The sequence below is a fragment of the Portunus trituberculatus genome, chromosome 17 (assembly GCF_017591435.1).
Source record: "Portunus trituberculatus isolate SZX2019 chromosome 17, ASM1759143v1, whole genome shotgun sequence".
Classification (NCBI taxonomy): Eukaryota; Metazoa; Arthropoda; class Malacostraca; order Decapoda; family Portunidae; genus Portunus; species Portunus trituberculatus.
In genome coordinates, this window is record NC_059271.1 from 26942525 (window position 1) to 26955024 (window position 12500).

General features: G+C 43.3%; 3 protein-coding genes across 10 annotated transcripts in view; 2 read left to right on the forward strand and 1 right to left on the reverse strand.

Moving 5' to 3' along the window:
* LOC123504993 (serine/arginine repetitive matrix protein 1-like) overlaps positions 1-5518 on the forward strand; it is a 10679-nt gene extending 5161 nt beyond the window's left edge. For both annotated transcript variants that reach the window (XM_045255989.1, XM_045255990.1), the window contains exon 2: positions 2564-5518. In XM_045255989.1, the coding sequence (XP_045111924.1) occupies positions 2663-5512 (2850 nt within the window). In that variant the 5' untranslated portion in view covers positions 2564-2662 and the 3' untranslated portion in view covers positions 5513-5518. The remainder of the gene's footprint in view (positions 1-2563) is intronic.
* Positions 1-12500, forward strand: part of LOC123504992 (trichohyalin-like) — a 335118-nt gene that overhangs the window by 293613 nt on the left and 29005 nt on the right. For all 5 annotated transcript variants that reach the window (XM_045255983.1, XM_045255984.1, XM_045255986.1 and 2 more), the window contains one exon: positions 7444-7655. In XM_045255983.1, the coding sequence (XP_045111918.1) occupies positions 7444-7655 (212 nt within the window). The remainder of the gene's footprint in view (positions 1-7443; positions 7656-12500) is intronic.
* The window catches only part of LOC123504998, a 253154-nt gene that overhangs the window by 62241 nt on the left and 178413 nt on the right, over positions 1-12500 (reverse strand). For all 3 annotated transcript variants that reach the window (XM_045256000.1, XM_045255999.1, XM_045256002.1), the window contains one exon: positions 8829-8890. In XM_045256000.1, coding sequence (XP_045111935.1) covers positions 8829-8855 — 27 coding nt within the window. In that variant the 5' untranslated portion in view covers positions 8856-8890. The remainder of the gene's footprint in view (positions 1-8828; positions 8891-12500) is intronic.

The window sequence follows — 12500 nt, forward strand, 5'->3', positions numbered from 1 at the left end:
GATTACAAGCGAGTAAATGGGAGATAAAAGGGGGATTACTTAAGACCTAACGGCAAATTACATGTAATTATAAGTGGCATGGCAGTTAATTAGATGAGATTACTCAAGACTACCAGAAGATTGAACGAGATTACATAGAATTACACAAGACATATGAGAGGTTTTCACAGGATTACAAACAATTATAAAGAGGAAATTAAAGACGACGGAGAGAAGGATGGTAGCATATACTTGGTGTGTCTTGAAGGGAAAGGAAGTGAAAACTTTTGTTCTCTCACGAAGTAAACGTTTCCTCACCACTTCCTCAAGGTTGAAAGGGAAGCTACTACATCCCCCTGTGTTGCATCACCGGTATTGCTTTCCAGTGTGAGTGCCGCTGCTCTTGTACAAAGGATAAAAGTCACGGAAAGCTAAGTGACAATTATCAAACGCTTGGAAACTTCGCATTAAACACTGTCTAAAAATTCATACGTTAGTCAAAATGTTTCAGTTAGCCATTCTGAGTTTTAGCTCTGAAGAGTACGCGAGATTAACGGTTAAAGTTCGTCTAGTGAACAATTCCTGACCATATTTAAGGAACACGCTTGTAATAATAACATAAAAAGTGTGTTCCTCATAAATATCACTAATATTCTCCTTTTCCTTCCCACGGATCACTTTCCCTCTCCATCCTGTAATGATATATATGTGTATATCTGAATAAGCTACTAAAGCAGGTAAGCTTAGTATATTCCACTGTTTTATCGCTCCAGTTGGTATACATACATTCTCTCTCTCTCTCTCTCTCTCTCTCTCTCTCTCTCTCTCTCTCTCTCTCTCTCTCTCTCTCTCTCTCTGGTTGTTGCTAACAGGCTGCGCTAATCAGATTATCACGCTACAGAACACGTGAGTGCAGCGGCCCACCTCTCATACATGCCGTTTATTTACTCACCTCAAATGCTTGTCACTTACACCGCACTCTCAACGCCTCTTGATCCTCCCACTCACTCAACCACTTTGGCAGCCAGCAAAGGGTATTCTTGACAGCTACGTGACCATTACTACGTCAACCACTCATCACCCTTTTCCTTGTAATCTCACGTCTATGTCCAGTGACACATGCTCATTCACATGTGCGCTCTCTCATTCACATTTAGCCATTAGAGGATCACTTCTGACGGTATTTTTATTTATTTATTTATTTGTTTACTTTTCTTTCTTCCTGTCTAATTTTGTCTTCACTTCCTTTGTTTTCTTGCATCGATGCGTCTTCTCAAGCTTCGTCACTCTTTTGTTTTCTATTGTAATTACAGGAACACCCCCCGAGGAGAGAGAGAGAGAGAGAGAGAGAGAGAGAGAGAGAGAGAGAGAGAGAGAGAGAGAGAGAGAGAGAGAGAGAGAGAGAGAGAGAGAGAGAGAGAGAGAGAGAGAGAGAGAGAGAGAGAGAGAGAGTCATGATAAACTCCTCGCAATCAATAAAGTTTATTTGTCAAATTTTTCCCTCTAAAAGATCAATGTTTATCTTGAAAACATGCAAAAAGAGACGGAAAGGAGAAGAAAGAGAAGTGGAGGAGGAGGAGGAGGAGGAGGAGGAGGAGGAGAGGAGGAGGAGGAGGAGGAGGAGGAGGAGGAGGCAGAAACAGATGATCCTCCACCACAGACAACGAAATTTGAGGCGGCGCTTGTTTCCTGCTCATTAGCCACACCTGCTCGCGAGTCACGTAACTCAGATAACTCGTCCCACACACGCAGGGAGACGCTGCTAAGTCAGCGAGTTAACTTCGTAATCAGGAGGTGGTCGTGCTAATAGAGCGGCTGGTGGTGGTGGTAATGGTGGTGGTGGCTGAAAGGGAAGGAATGGTAAGAGGAAAAAAATAAAGGAGGAAGAAGAGAAGGAGGAAAGTGAAACACGTGGTTTGTTGGCGTCACACTTAAGAGGAGGAGGAGGAGGAGGAGGAGGAGGAGGAGCTGCGATGAGAAGGGACGAAAGAGGAAGGGGATGTTGCTCATAAAGATCCCCACTCACCCTCTCCTTCGTCTTCTCCCCTCCCCTTCCTCTCAATCTCTACCACACCTCCCGCTTTCACCACTCTCGTCACACTACTAAAATAGACAAGATATTTCACCTTCCCTGATAATAATCTGGGCTGAATGTATGACGTGTGTGTGTGTGTGTGTGTGTGTGTGTGTGTGTGTGTGTGTGTGTGTGTGTGTGTGTGTGTGTGTGTGTGTGTGTGTGTGTGTGTGTGTGTGTGTGTGTGTGTGTGTGTGTGTGTGTGTGCGCGGGCGCGCGTGAGTAAGGTATAGGATTCGTTAACATTTTTGCTGGCCTTGTGTTGTTTTTATGCAGTTTCAAAGAAACAATTATTTTCCAGAATAATATTGTTCCCTTGCTGGAGGAACAACTGAATCTCTGGAATCATGGCTTGTCATGTCTTTAGAACTTTCTCGACGATACGTTTCACTTCACATTGTTACTCATTCTATTAATTGTATGCATCAACAATTAGAGGAGGCTTCTTACAACACCAATTTATAGAACAGAAAACTGATAAATGATTTGTATTTCATTACACTGACTCAGGGAGGAGGCGGCGGCGTCCCGCGAGAACTGTTTTCATAACGACGCAAGTCCCTTATAGGCTTCTGGACCCAACCCGTGGCCGAGGGTCACCTACACATTATGTTTGGGTTCTTCAAAAACAAAACAAAGGACAAAGTTGTTAACAAAGACAAGAACAGTGAGAGTGTTAAAGAAAAAAAGAAAGACAAGACCAATAAGGAAGACAAAGAAGTGAAAGTCAGTGCTCGTAAAGGGAAAGAGGAAAAGACTTCTAAATCAATCTTCAGGAAAAGCAAATCCATTGAGCGAGCAAAAGAAGGGAACGAAAATCGAGCTTCATATACCAGAAAGAGTCAGAGCCTCGACTCGCGAGACTCTGGAGAGTGGAGTGACCATGAGCAGCTGTCACGGCAGGACAGCGGGGCTACCGAAAGTGAGGAGGCTGCATTGTCACCAGGACCAACTGGGAGCGGTGGGAGCGGCAGCAGCTCCGAGGAAGCAGCTCGCCCCTCCTCGCCCTGCCCAGACGCTAACACACACGCCAGTCATGGGGAAGGTCTCAAAAATTCAGATTCCTTTGGATCCTCCGTTTTGACAGACTCTTTAACATCATCACAGGAGGGAGAGGTACAGACTGGCACTGAGGGGCTCGACAAACGAAAACATGAAAGACATTCACCAGAAGTGCAACCGAAGAACCATATGAACAGCAGTTTAGTTTTACCTAAGGTTACTGGCCAGACACACTATCTGAGGACCGAAGCTACGAACTTATCAAACTCAACAGTGAAAAACAATATTCAATCCACTGCATCGAGAACTACGCCTCTCCCAAGGGTAGGCGGCGTTGCATCCACCTTGATGATGAAGCCGCCTCTCAATCCGCGATTAATAGCGCCAAGGGGACCACTAGCCACCACTGTTACCTCCTTCACTGCCTCACTGACGGAATCTGGTGGGGAAAAAGACGAAAGAAGCCTTACTCCTTCTTCTGGCATGGTGACGCCGCCTGCCTCGCCGGGCCTCCTGTCATCGCAAGTCGCCTCCCTTCACCAGAATGTTACTATTTCTCCTGAACGACCAACATCCCCAGACGGTCGAACTTCAATGCTCTCCACTCCCTCCAGCTCCACTTCCAGTCTTTCCAGCCTCACTGCCCGGCCGATATCTCCTTCGGGACGACGCACGCCCCCTGGGCCGCGTATGGGCACAGGCGGCCGACTGACGTCATCCCCAACGGCCAATCGAAAGTCTGTCAGGACAAATATCAAAACTAATCCGTCGGTGGCTTCCCGAAGGGCAGGTTCCCACTCCCCAGTCAACTCGCCGCCTTCCCCTGGAACATCTGTCTCCTACGCTGACGCTGACAGCCTCAAAACCCCTCCGTCTTCGCCAGTTCCATTTAGGCAAAGGTTCTCTGAACAAGTGGCTCCAGCATGCTCTGCTGAAGTAAGCCTCCTGACTCGAACCAAAACAGACCCCCCATCAAGGGTGATAACACTTTCTCCACCAATCACACGAAGAGGAATTGATCCATCAATAATTTCATCTCAGAATAACAACTCGCTACCTTCACCTCCTGGGAGATTTGTGCAAGGCTCCTCGCCGCCGCCGCCGCCGCCTAGACTCAGCGTATCCAGTGAGGGGAAATCTGAGGGAAGCATTAGCCCTGCAACTCAGCGTAGCGTTTCCCCGACTGTTGGCAAGACCCGCCACTCTATATCGTCGATGCACTCCCTCGAGTCAATACCCGAAAACGATAGTGACGGACAGTCGCCCGTTATTGGTGAAAAAACCTTCGATAGTAATGAAGAATTATGTCGTGAGACACTCAGCACTCCCAGCACCCCCAAGGAGCCTCTGAACTCTAGCACGACGCGTCCGTCGCGCCACTCTGCCCCGGAAGTCACACCTGAGAGACCGCACAACCACGGCATCACTCACAGAAGAACCTCGTCGTTATCACCAGTGAGTGAAGAACGACGAATTCACTTTTCAGTGTCGATAAGTGAAACGAAGAATGTCTCCTCCAGCCCTCCACAGAACCAGGCACGTCAGAACAGTGGACCTGATCCTGATGCAGAGATAGGAGTTTCTGAAAAGACTTCTTCAAGACTAGAAAAACACGAAGACATCAAGCCAACAAAGAACAAGGAGAATAAAGGGGACTATAAAGATATTATTAGTTCTGAACCAAACTCTGTTATAAAGGGAAAGGTTCTCTCATCATCCCCAAAAGAAGGCACTGCCGAGAGGACACCAAGTAACACTCCCTTGACCAAGCATTCAAGAACTGGATCCTTGGCGATGGTCACTAACGCTTCTCTCAAAGCCTGTCCACAAAAAAATGAAACTAAAGAAATCAAAGATGGCAAAATTTCGTCAGTTACTCAAAACGATAAAATGTCAGAAGCGCACCGTACCAGCGACAAGGATAACGAGACGACGACTCACGTAGTGTTCCGGATACCATTCCGCAGCAAATCTCTTGCTAACGGGGAGGACTTACACAAAAGAGCTTCCGTAGAAATTTTATCCCGCGATGCAGGGAGGCCCAAGCGACGGGAAAATGAGCACTGCAGAGAAAGACCAAGATCAGTATCGACCTCCAGAGAACTCAGAAGAGAGAGAGCGTCAGAAAGACCGTCAAGGAAACGAATACAATCTGAGGGCACCGAAAGTAAGAATAAGCTCCCCACAGCTCCAGAGGATGAAAGAAAGAAGGAAGACAGTAAAGAAAGGGTCCGAAGCCGGTCCTCTTCCTCAAGGCACAGCAAAGATCGCAGTCCGGATCAGACATTTACTGAATCTTCCCTTTTCACCAACGAGAATGACAGTTACGACGGTGGTGACGAGGAAGTTTTCATTCCATGGAGGAAAGCTCCGAGAAGTAGATCGAGAGCGATAAAATCACAGAGCTCGGGTGATGCAACGACACCCGGCTCTAAAATCAGCAAGTCAACACCTTAGAACAAATGGAGAGGAGACAGAACGGACCAGCTACAGAGCTTGCTAGTAGTGAAAAATGTTCTACAGCAGTCAGTCCCCCGCCACGCCAACGGTCCAAGTCACGCGGGACGGAACGAAGGATGACTAGGTCAGTGACGCTGAGTGAACTCAAACAAGCTGGTGAAACCAAATCGACGTCCGTGGAGCCCAAGCTTCGGCAACGAGCCAGATCTTCCTCTAGATTGCAGGAAATCTCGCGCAGCACTCCAGACTCCACAATCGATACCAAGAAAGCAATTCAGGACGAAGGTGAGGTGCCGCAGCGTAGGAGAACTGCCACTAAGAGGAGAAGCATGAGTGCTCGCAGGGAAGGAGAAGGTGTAAGGCGGTCAACGGAAGACACTTTACGACTGTGTGATGAAGAGTCGAAAGTAATCAGCCTAAAAAAATCGCCTTGTCTCAATAATTTAAAAACAAAAAGTGATGTACCACTACAAAGCAAGCAGAATCCAGCGAGTAAAAAAACGGAAGACACCATAAACACTAAATGTACAGACCAGAAATGTTCGTGCAAAAAGACTGTGGAGACCAGAAATGTGGAATTACAGACTTCAGCAGCTGAGGTGGAGTCCACACTCTGCCAAACGGAGAAAGTCCTTGAGCTCCGCTTCAGTCAGCAAGAGCTGGAGGAACACACCAGGTAATATTCTTAGGTCCTCTTCAGCGGTGCCGGTGGTGTCTTGCAACAGGTTATGAGTCACTTGTTGGCAATTTTCCCCACTACAAGAATTCCGAGTGGTATAATTTTGTAGCTTCTGAGTGATATATATTCCAGGGAGGACGGAGATGACATGCCTTAAAGAATTCTTGTGGCTCTTTCTTTCTCCATGGTAAGACGGTATTATGAGGTTTAAGAAAATAGACTTATGTAAGCGAATGAAAGTGGATAAACGTGATAACTATTCTCTCCTTCACATGTTCTCTTTATTGCTTCAAAGTTCACTTCTTGTTGCCTTGTTTCGGGTTAATACCATTGTTTTGTTTTGTTTTCCTTTATAATGGTCCTCTCCACTCAAAATCAACAGACAAAAAAAAAGATGTAGTAATGGTCAGCAAACGCACTGCCAATCGCCACCAAAAATTCATCGATTGGATTTCACATATAACAACACTGGGGTCACATGGCTCCGGCCACGCTCTTCCCTGCCCGCTGACATTCACGCTGGCTGCTGACATTTATATGAATATTACATGAGTATTTTCCTCTTTAGTTTAAATTGTCTTTTTCTACGGTCGTTGCGTAGGTCAAAGAAGGGTCGCAACTGTCACAAACATGACAGTAATGGATTTTATCAAACTTTATCATTATCAGTAGCATTTCTTTTTAGTTTCTGCAACTCTTTATCATGGCAGCCACAGCAGGTGGTACATCTACAAGGAATCGTTTGTTTACAAGGTTAAGCATTTTGTCTGATGGATTACGAATTTTTTGCACCCGCAATTATAAATTCAGTGACCCTCCTAAAGATAAGAAAGAAAAAGGCATGCATGAGAATTGTAAGTATAGCAACAATCGGATCAAAGATTTTTCTTAAGTACTAATTCAGCAATACATTACTATTTTCACTGGATAAATGACCGAATTAGTTCACTCATCTCCAATCTTGAGGTGGGGGGTGAGTGCCCCGCATCACGCTCATTCCCACGCCAACAAGCGAGGACCACAAAGTGACCAGCCTTACTAAATCCCGTTAACTCACTACAACACAGCATCAGAGAGAAATAAACGAATAAATAAATGGATAAATGAACAACTTTGAGGGAACAGAAATGGTTCCACCTTGTCAGACAGTAACGATTTTCATGGCAAGAATTTTTCTATCTTGCCTCCCGCCATGACTTGAAAGTTGTTAGAAGCTCAAGTAGTATCAACCTTTCTTTCTCCTCAACAGGAAGGAGCTCGGGGCACAAGAGGAACGCTATCAGAAGCAGATCGACGAGTTAACGTTGTCACTTGCAGAGAAACAGGACGAGGTCAGCAAACTTGGCCAGACACTGGAGACCCTGAAGGGCGTGCAGGAGACCCTCGCCAACACTGAGGAGCTACAGGAGAAGTTGTCACTCTTGCAGCAGGATGTGAGGGATAGAAACGCCCAGCTTGATTGTAAGTACCAAATGGTGTGCTTCATTATTCTGTCTATCTTACATATTTTCTTATTTCATATTTACGCTGAACATGAAATTTCGAAAGTTAAGATTACTCCTTTCTTTCACTTATTCCGAAGTTATTATTCCCCTTTTTCTTTTATCTTTTCTATTGGCATATCCTTAAAAGAACACAACCACACACTTTTCTTATATGCATTACTCGCTAAGTGCAAGAATAAAGACACGCATAGAGCACATCAGCAGCTCACCAAACATCCTGTCTTGTGGTAGTTAAGAGCAGTTTCCTTGCTCAATTATATCCAATGACAACTGTTCATTTACTTTCTAATTATTTTTCTCTGGTATTCATGCACTTTTATTTCCTATTCTCTTAGTCATTTCTTATTCATATCCCCACCAACAAATTATACATACCACTTCACAATAGATTGTCTTTAATTCAAGCTAATGGGTCTGTAATGCAATGGATTAATTTCATCAACATTTTCCTCAGCAATGAATTGACAACGTATTAAAACTCCATAAAATCATATCAGCGTTGCGTTTATTCATATTCCAACATTTCCTGCTTGAGTTAAGAGTGTATTTCAACTCCTACACAGTTTTAATGCACCTTTTGTCGGAAATTTGTGGTAAAAGTATTACACAAAATGCGTCCTACCACCACCTTCCTTCTTTATATATTTTTCATTCTATAATTTGCATATTCCTTTTTTACCATTTTACTCCATGGTATGTTGAAATATTGCCGCGCAACGCCTTACTTGTCATTTATGATTTTACCCACACCAAGATATATGAAAAAAAAAAAATACTATCATCGAGAGTTGGTAGCTGTGCGTGAACGTAATTTTTCCATTACGCTGCAGTACGAGAGAGAGAGAGAGAGAGAGAGAGAGAGAGAGAGAGAGAGAGAGAGAGAGAGAGAGAGAGAGAGAGAGAGAGAGAGAGAGAGAGAGAGAGAGAGAGATTTCTGGCGAAGGAGGAGAGCAGAGGGAAGGGAGCTGAATGTGTGTGTGTGTGTGTGTGTGTGTGTGTGTGTGTGTGTGTGTGTGTGTGTGTGTGTGTGTGTGTGTGTGTGTGTGTGTGTGTGTGTGTGTGTACAGTTGAGGCTTAGGGTGCGTATTTTGCCGTGAATCCTAAACAGAATTTTAATATTTGCACCTACCTCTATGAGCGCCTGGCTGGCTTCCATACGTACACAGACCCGCTCACCGTGACGTTTTATCCCTGTGAAAGTAAAAGTATATATATAAATGTTTAGGTGGCCATTTCTCTATTGTGTCGCAGCCTGACGTAATGACCTGGGTGTATATGTTCTCGTTGTAACATCTTTCACAACGCAACCTTCATCTGCGAATTGATGCTAGAAAAATGTAAAAGTGTAGCGGAACCATATAACGAATAAGCGAATACATAAATGAACAGAAAAAAAAAACATGAAGAGAAAGAAATGAGAGGCTATCTGTTTTGGTACGAATGTAAAAGTACAAATGCCACAAGCCAGATAATGAATTCAAAAACAAAACCATTAGCCATTATCACCTCCAACAAGCATACCTTACACAACATTTAAACTCAACGTTACATTCTCTAATTCACTTCCTCTTCCTAACACTTCCGTACAACACTTCACTCTCTTGCATACCGAGTTTGTTCAATATTTCAACCCATGACGGTATTTTTCTCTCACTCCGTCATTCCATAGCGGAGTGAATGCAGAGAAGAAAGCCTCTATAGGTATTGCATCATTACCGCTGCGAGGACGTGAATGGCAGTAACGGCGATGACAGAGAGAGAGAGAGAGAGAGAGAGAGAGAGAGAGAGAGAGAGAGAGAGAGAGAGAGAGAGAGAGAGAGAGAGAGAGAGAGAGAGAGAGAGAGAGAGAGAGAGAGAGAGAGAGCCCACATATAAATTACAAAAATAGAAGGTCATCTGAACTATAGAAAAAAACACATTGAAACTGGAAAGAGAGAGAATGTGTTAGAAATTGGAAGCTAGAACGAATCACAGAACGGTAAAGAGAGAATGACAAAAGTTGTATAAAGAGGCAAATGAAACGTGGAATGATTTGAAGGGATCAGCAGGAAGAACAGAGTGACAGCGGAAATGAAAGCAGGCAATCGTACAGATGCATAAAAAAAAAAAAGGTAGCTATTCAAAACGCGATTAAGAAAATAAGGGGAAATGAAAGGCTGATAAATGGAGGAGAAAAATGAGGTAAACGATAATGGAGTTTTCAAAAGAGAGAGAGAGAATTCAAACAGCACTGCAGCGAAAAATGAAAATATATATGTGTGTGTGTGTGTGTGTGTGTGTGTGTGTGTGTGTGTGTGTGTGTGTGTGTGTGTGTGTGTGTGTGTGTGTGTGTGTGTGTGTGTGTAAAATAAGGTTGCTGATATGAAGACGTAAGAAATAAGTGAAAAGAACCAAGAAGTGTTTGCTAAAAAAGGAAGCAGAAAAATACACTGAATAGAAAGTGAAAAAGGCGAGTCTCCAAATGAGTTTTAGAAAATAAATGGGAAAGTAAGCGAGCGGAAAGAACTGAGTGTGTAGGGAATTTGTCAAGAGACCGCATACGAACAAGAACACACACACACACACACACACACACACACACACACACACAGAGAGAGAGAGAGAGAGAGAGAGAGAGAGAGAGAGAGAGAGAGAGAGAGAGAGAGAGAGAGAGAGAGAGAGAGAGAGAGAGAGAGAGAGAGAGAGACCAAATGGAAATCGCAAAAAAAAAAAAAGCGAAAAAATTAGGATGGCGTAGAGAAAAACACGAACCGAAAAAGAAAAAATATAAAAATAAAAGTAAAACAGAGTAAGCCAGCATGACCAGGAGGTAAAAATGCTATCTAAATAAAGTGAGGTATTTCTGGCTCAAGAATACAATATAAAAATATCTATTCATGTCCATAATATATTGATAATGCAGCTCAGATTAATACAAAGAGTGGCGAAAGATAATGAAATAAGGAGAGATAAGCATAATTTATTGAGAGAGAGAGAGAGAGAGAGAGAGAGAGAGAGAGAGAGAGAGAGTGTGTGTATTTCGCTATCTTTGCTCTTTACTATTTATTCCTCATATCTTAACCTTAACAAGATAATGTAACTTACCACATACAATTTCCTAAGGACCAACATGTCTGCTGCTGCTGAGACATAAATAGATAAATAAACTGAAAAGTAGATAGACAGAGAGAGAGAGAGAGAGAGAGAGAGAGAGAGAGAGAGAGAGAGAGAGAGAGAGAGAGAGAGAGAGAGAGAGAGAGAGAGAGAGAGAGAGAGAGAGAAGAAACAGACAGAGCTAAAACCTAAAAAAAAAATATTAATTTCCCGTTCTTACTCATAAATGCACTCACTAAAGCTTCCTTCATACACACTATCTCAGGCAATCAAGCAGAATATCCTCCACACACTCAACACGCGGACCAAAGAGATATGGCACGTAAACAAAAATCGCTTTAATTTCCTCCGACAGAGCTCCACTTAGATAACCTTCCCAAAGTCGTGGCGTTATCACCCACCTAGAGTTAATGAGAAGCTGTTACTGAAATGAGGCAACAGTAATGGCACAGTTTCTCTAACAATTCCTTGCCTGCCACCTCAAGGTTGTGTGTGTGTGTTTGTGTGTGTGTGTGTGTGTGTGTGTGGATACCAGGAATACGTGAGGGAAGTAGAAGAAAGAATAAGTAAGAGGAGAAGGAGGAAGAAGAAGAAGAGAAGGAGGAAGAGCAGGAGGATGAAGTAAAGTTAAAGGGTAGAAGTGAAAGAGGGTGTCAGGAGAGGTAGGGGGAGGGGAGAAGGAGTGAAGATAAGATTGGCGCAATGAATAGTTGAGAGAGAGAGAGAGAGAGAGAGAGAGAGAGAGAGAGAGAGAGAGAGAGAGAGAGAGAGAGAGAGAGAGAGAGAGAGAGAGAGAGAGAGAGAGTTTATATATAGTGGTTAAAGTAAGACATAGGAAGCGAGGGGAAAGAGGAAGTGAAGAGATGAAGGTCTGAGGGAGAGAAAGGAGCAGGAGCAAGGAATGGGGAAAGGAAAGGGTGGGAAGGCTTGGTGGTGTGCCAACTCAGTACACTTTCACCTGCACCTCAGTAATTCAAGGGTGACACATGAGATTAACTTGAGTGTTGTTGTGGCGATAATCTCATAAAAGTGGATCTGAAGGAAGACGAGTGAGGATGTATCACGCTCAGGTATCGATGTTTACAGGGATGAGAGACGGGGCAGGTAAAGGATCACAAGGACCACATGTAGGGAGTGTCACGCAGGAATAATTGTTTCTCTATCTTGCACTTTTAAACTTTATTGGTGTGATTAGGATCATCAATTTTGTGGGTCAATGATGATCGTGTATTAAGGTTAACCCCTTCAATACTAGGACACATTTTTACCTTGTGATTTGTGATTGATTAGACCATTTTATTGATACTATGAAAGGTCTATGGAGGTCCGAAGATTAATGGCCACAGTCTTCACTGTTTGAATTCCCCACACAAGTTCCCGAAACAGTATAAAATCGGTAAATAGTAAACAGAATGGATATGGAAACGCGTCATGGTACTGAAGGGGTTAATTCTTGTTTAGCAATTAATAATATTTTTCTTGCTTTTCTGCATTGAATAACTAAAAATCTATGTCAATGAGCAAGATGATAGTCTATATTGTAAATCATGGAATGATTTATATACTAATCAAAATTTATTAGAAAGTTTATACATATCTATTTTAATTGGAAAATTGAAATCCAGAAACTTACGGAAGAGTGTCCTGTAAAATTACCTTCAAAATATGTCATGTAGATGTTATATGAAAAAAAAAACAATACATAAAC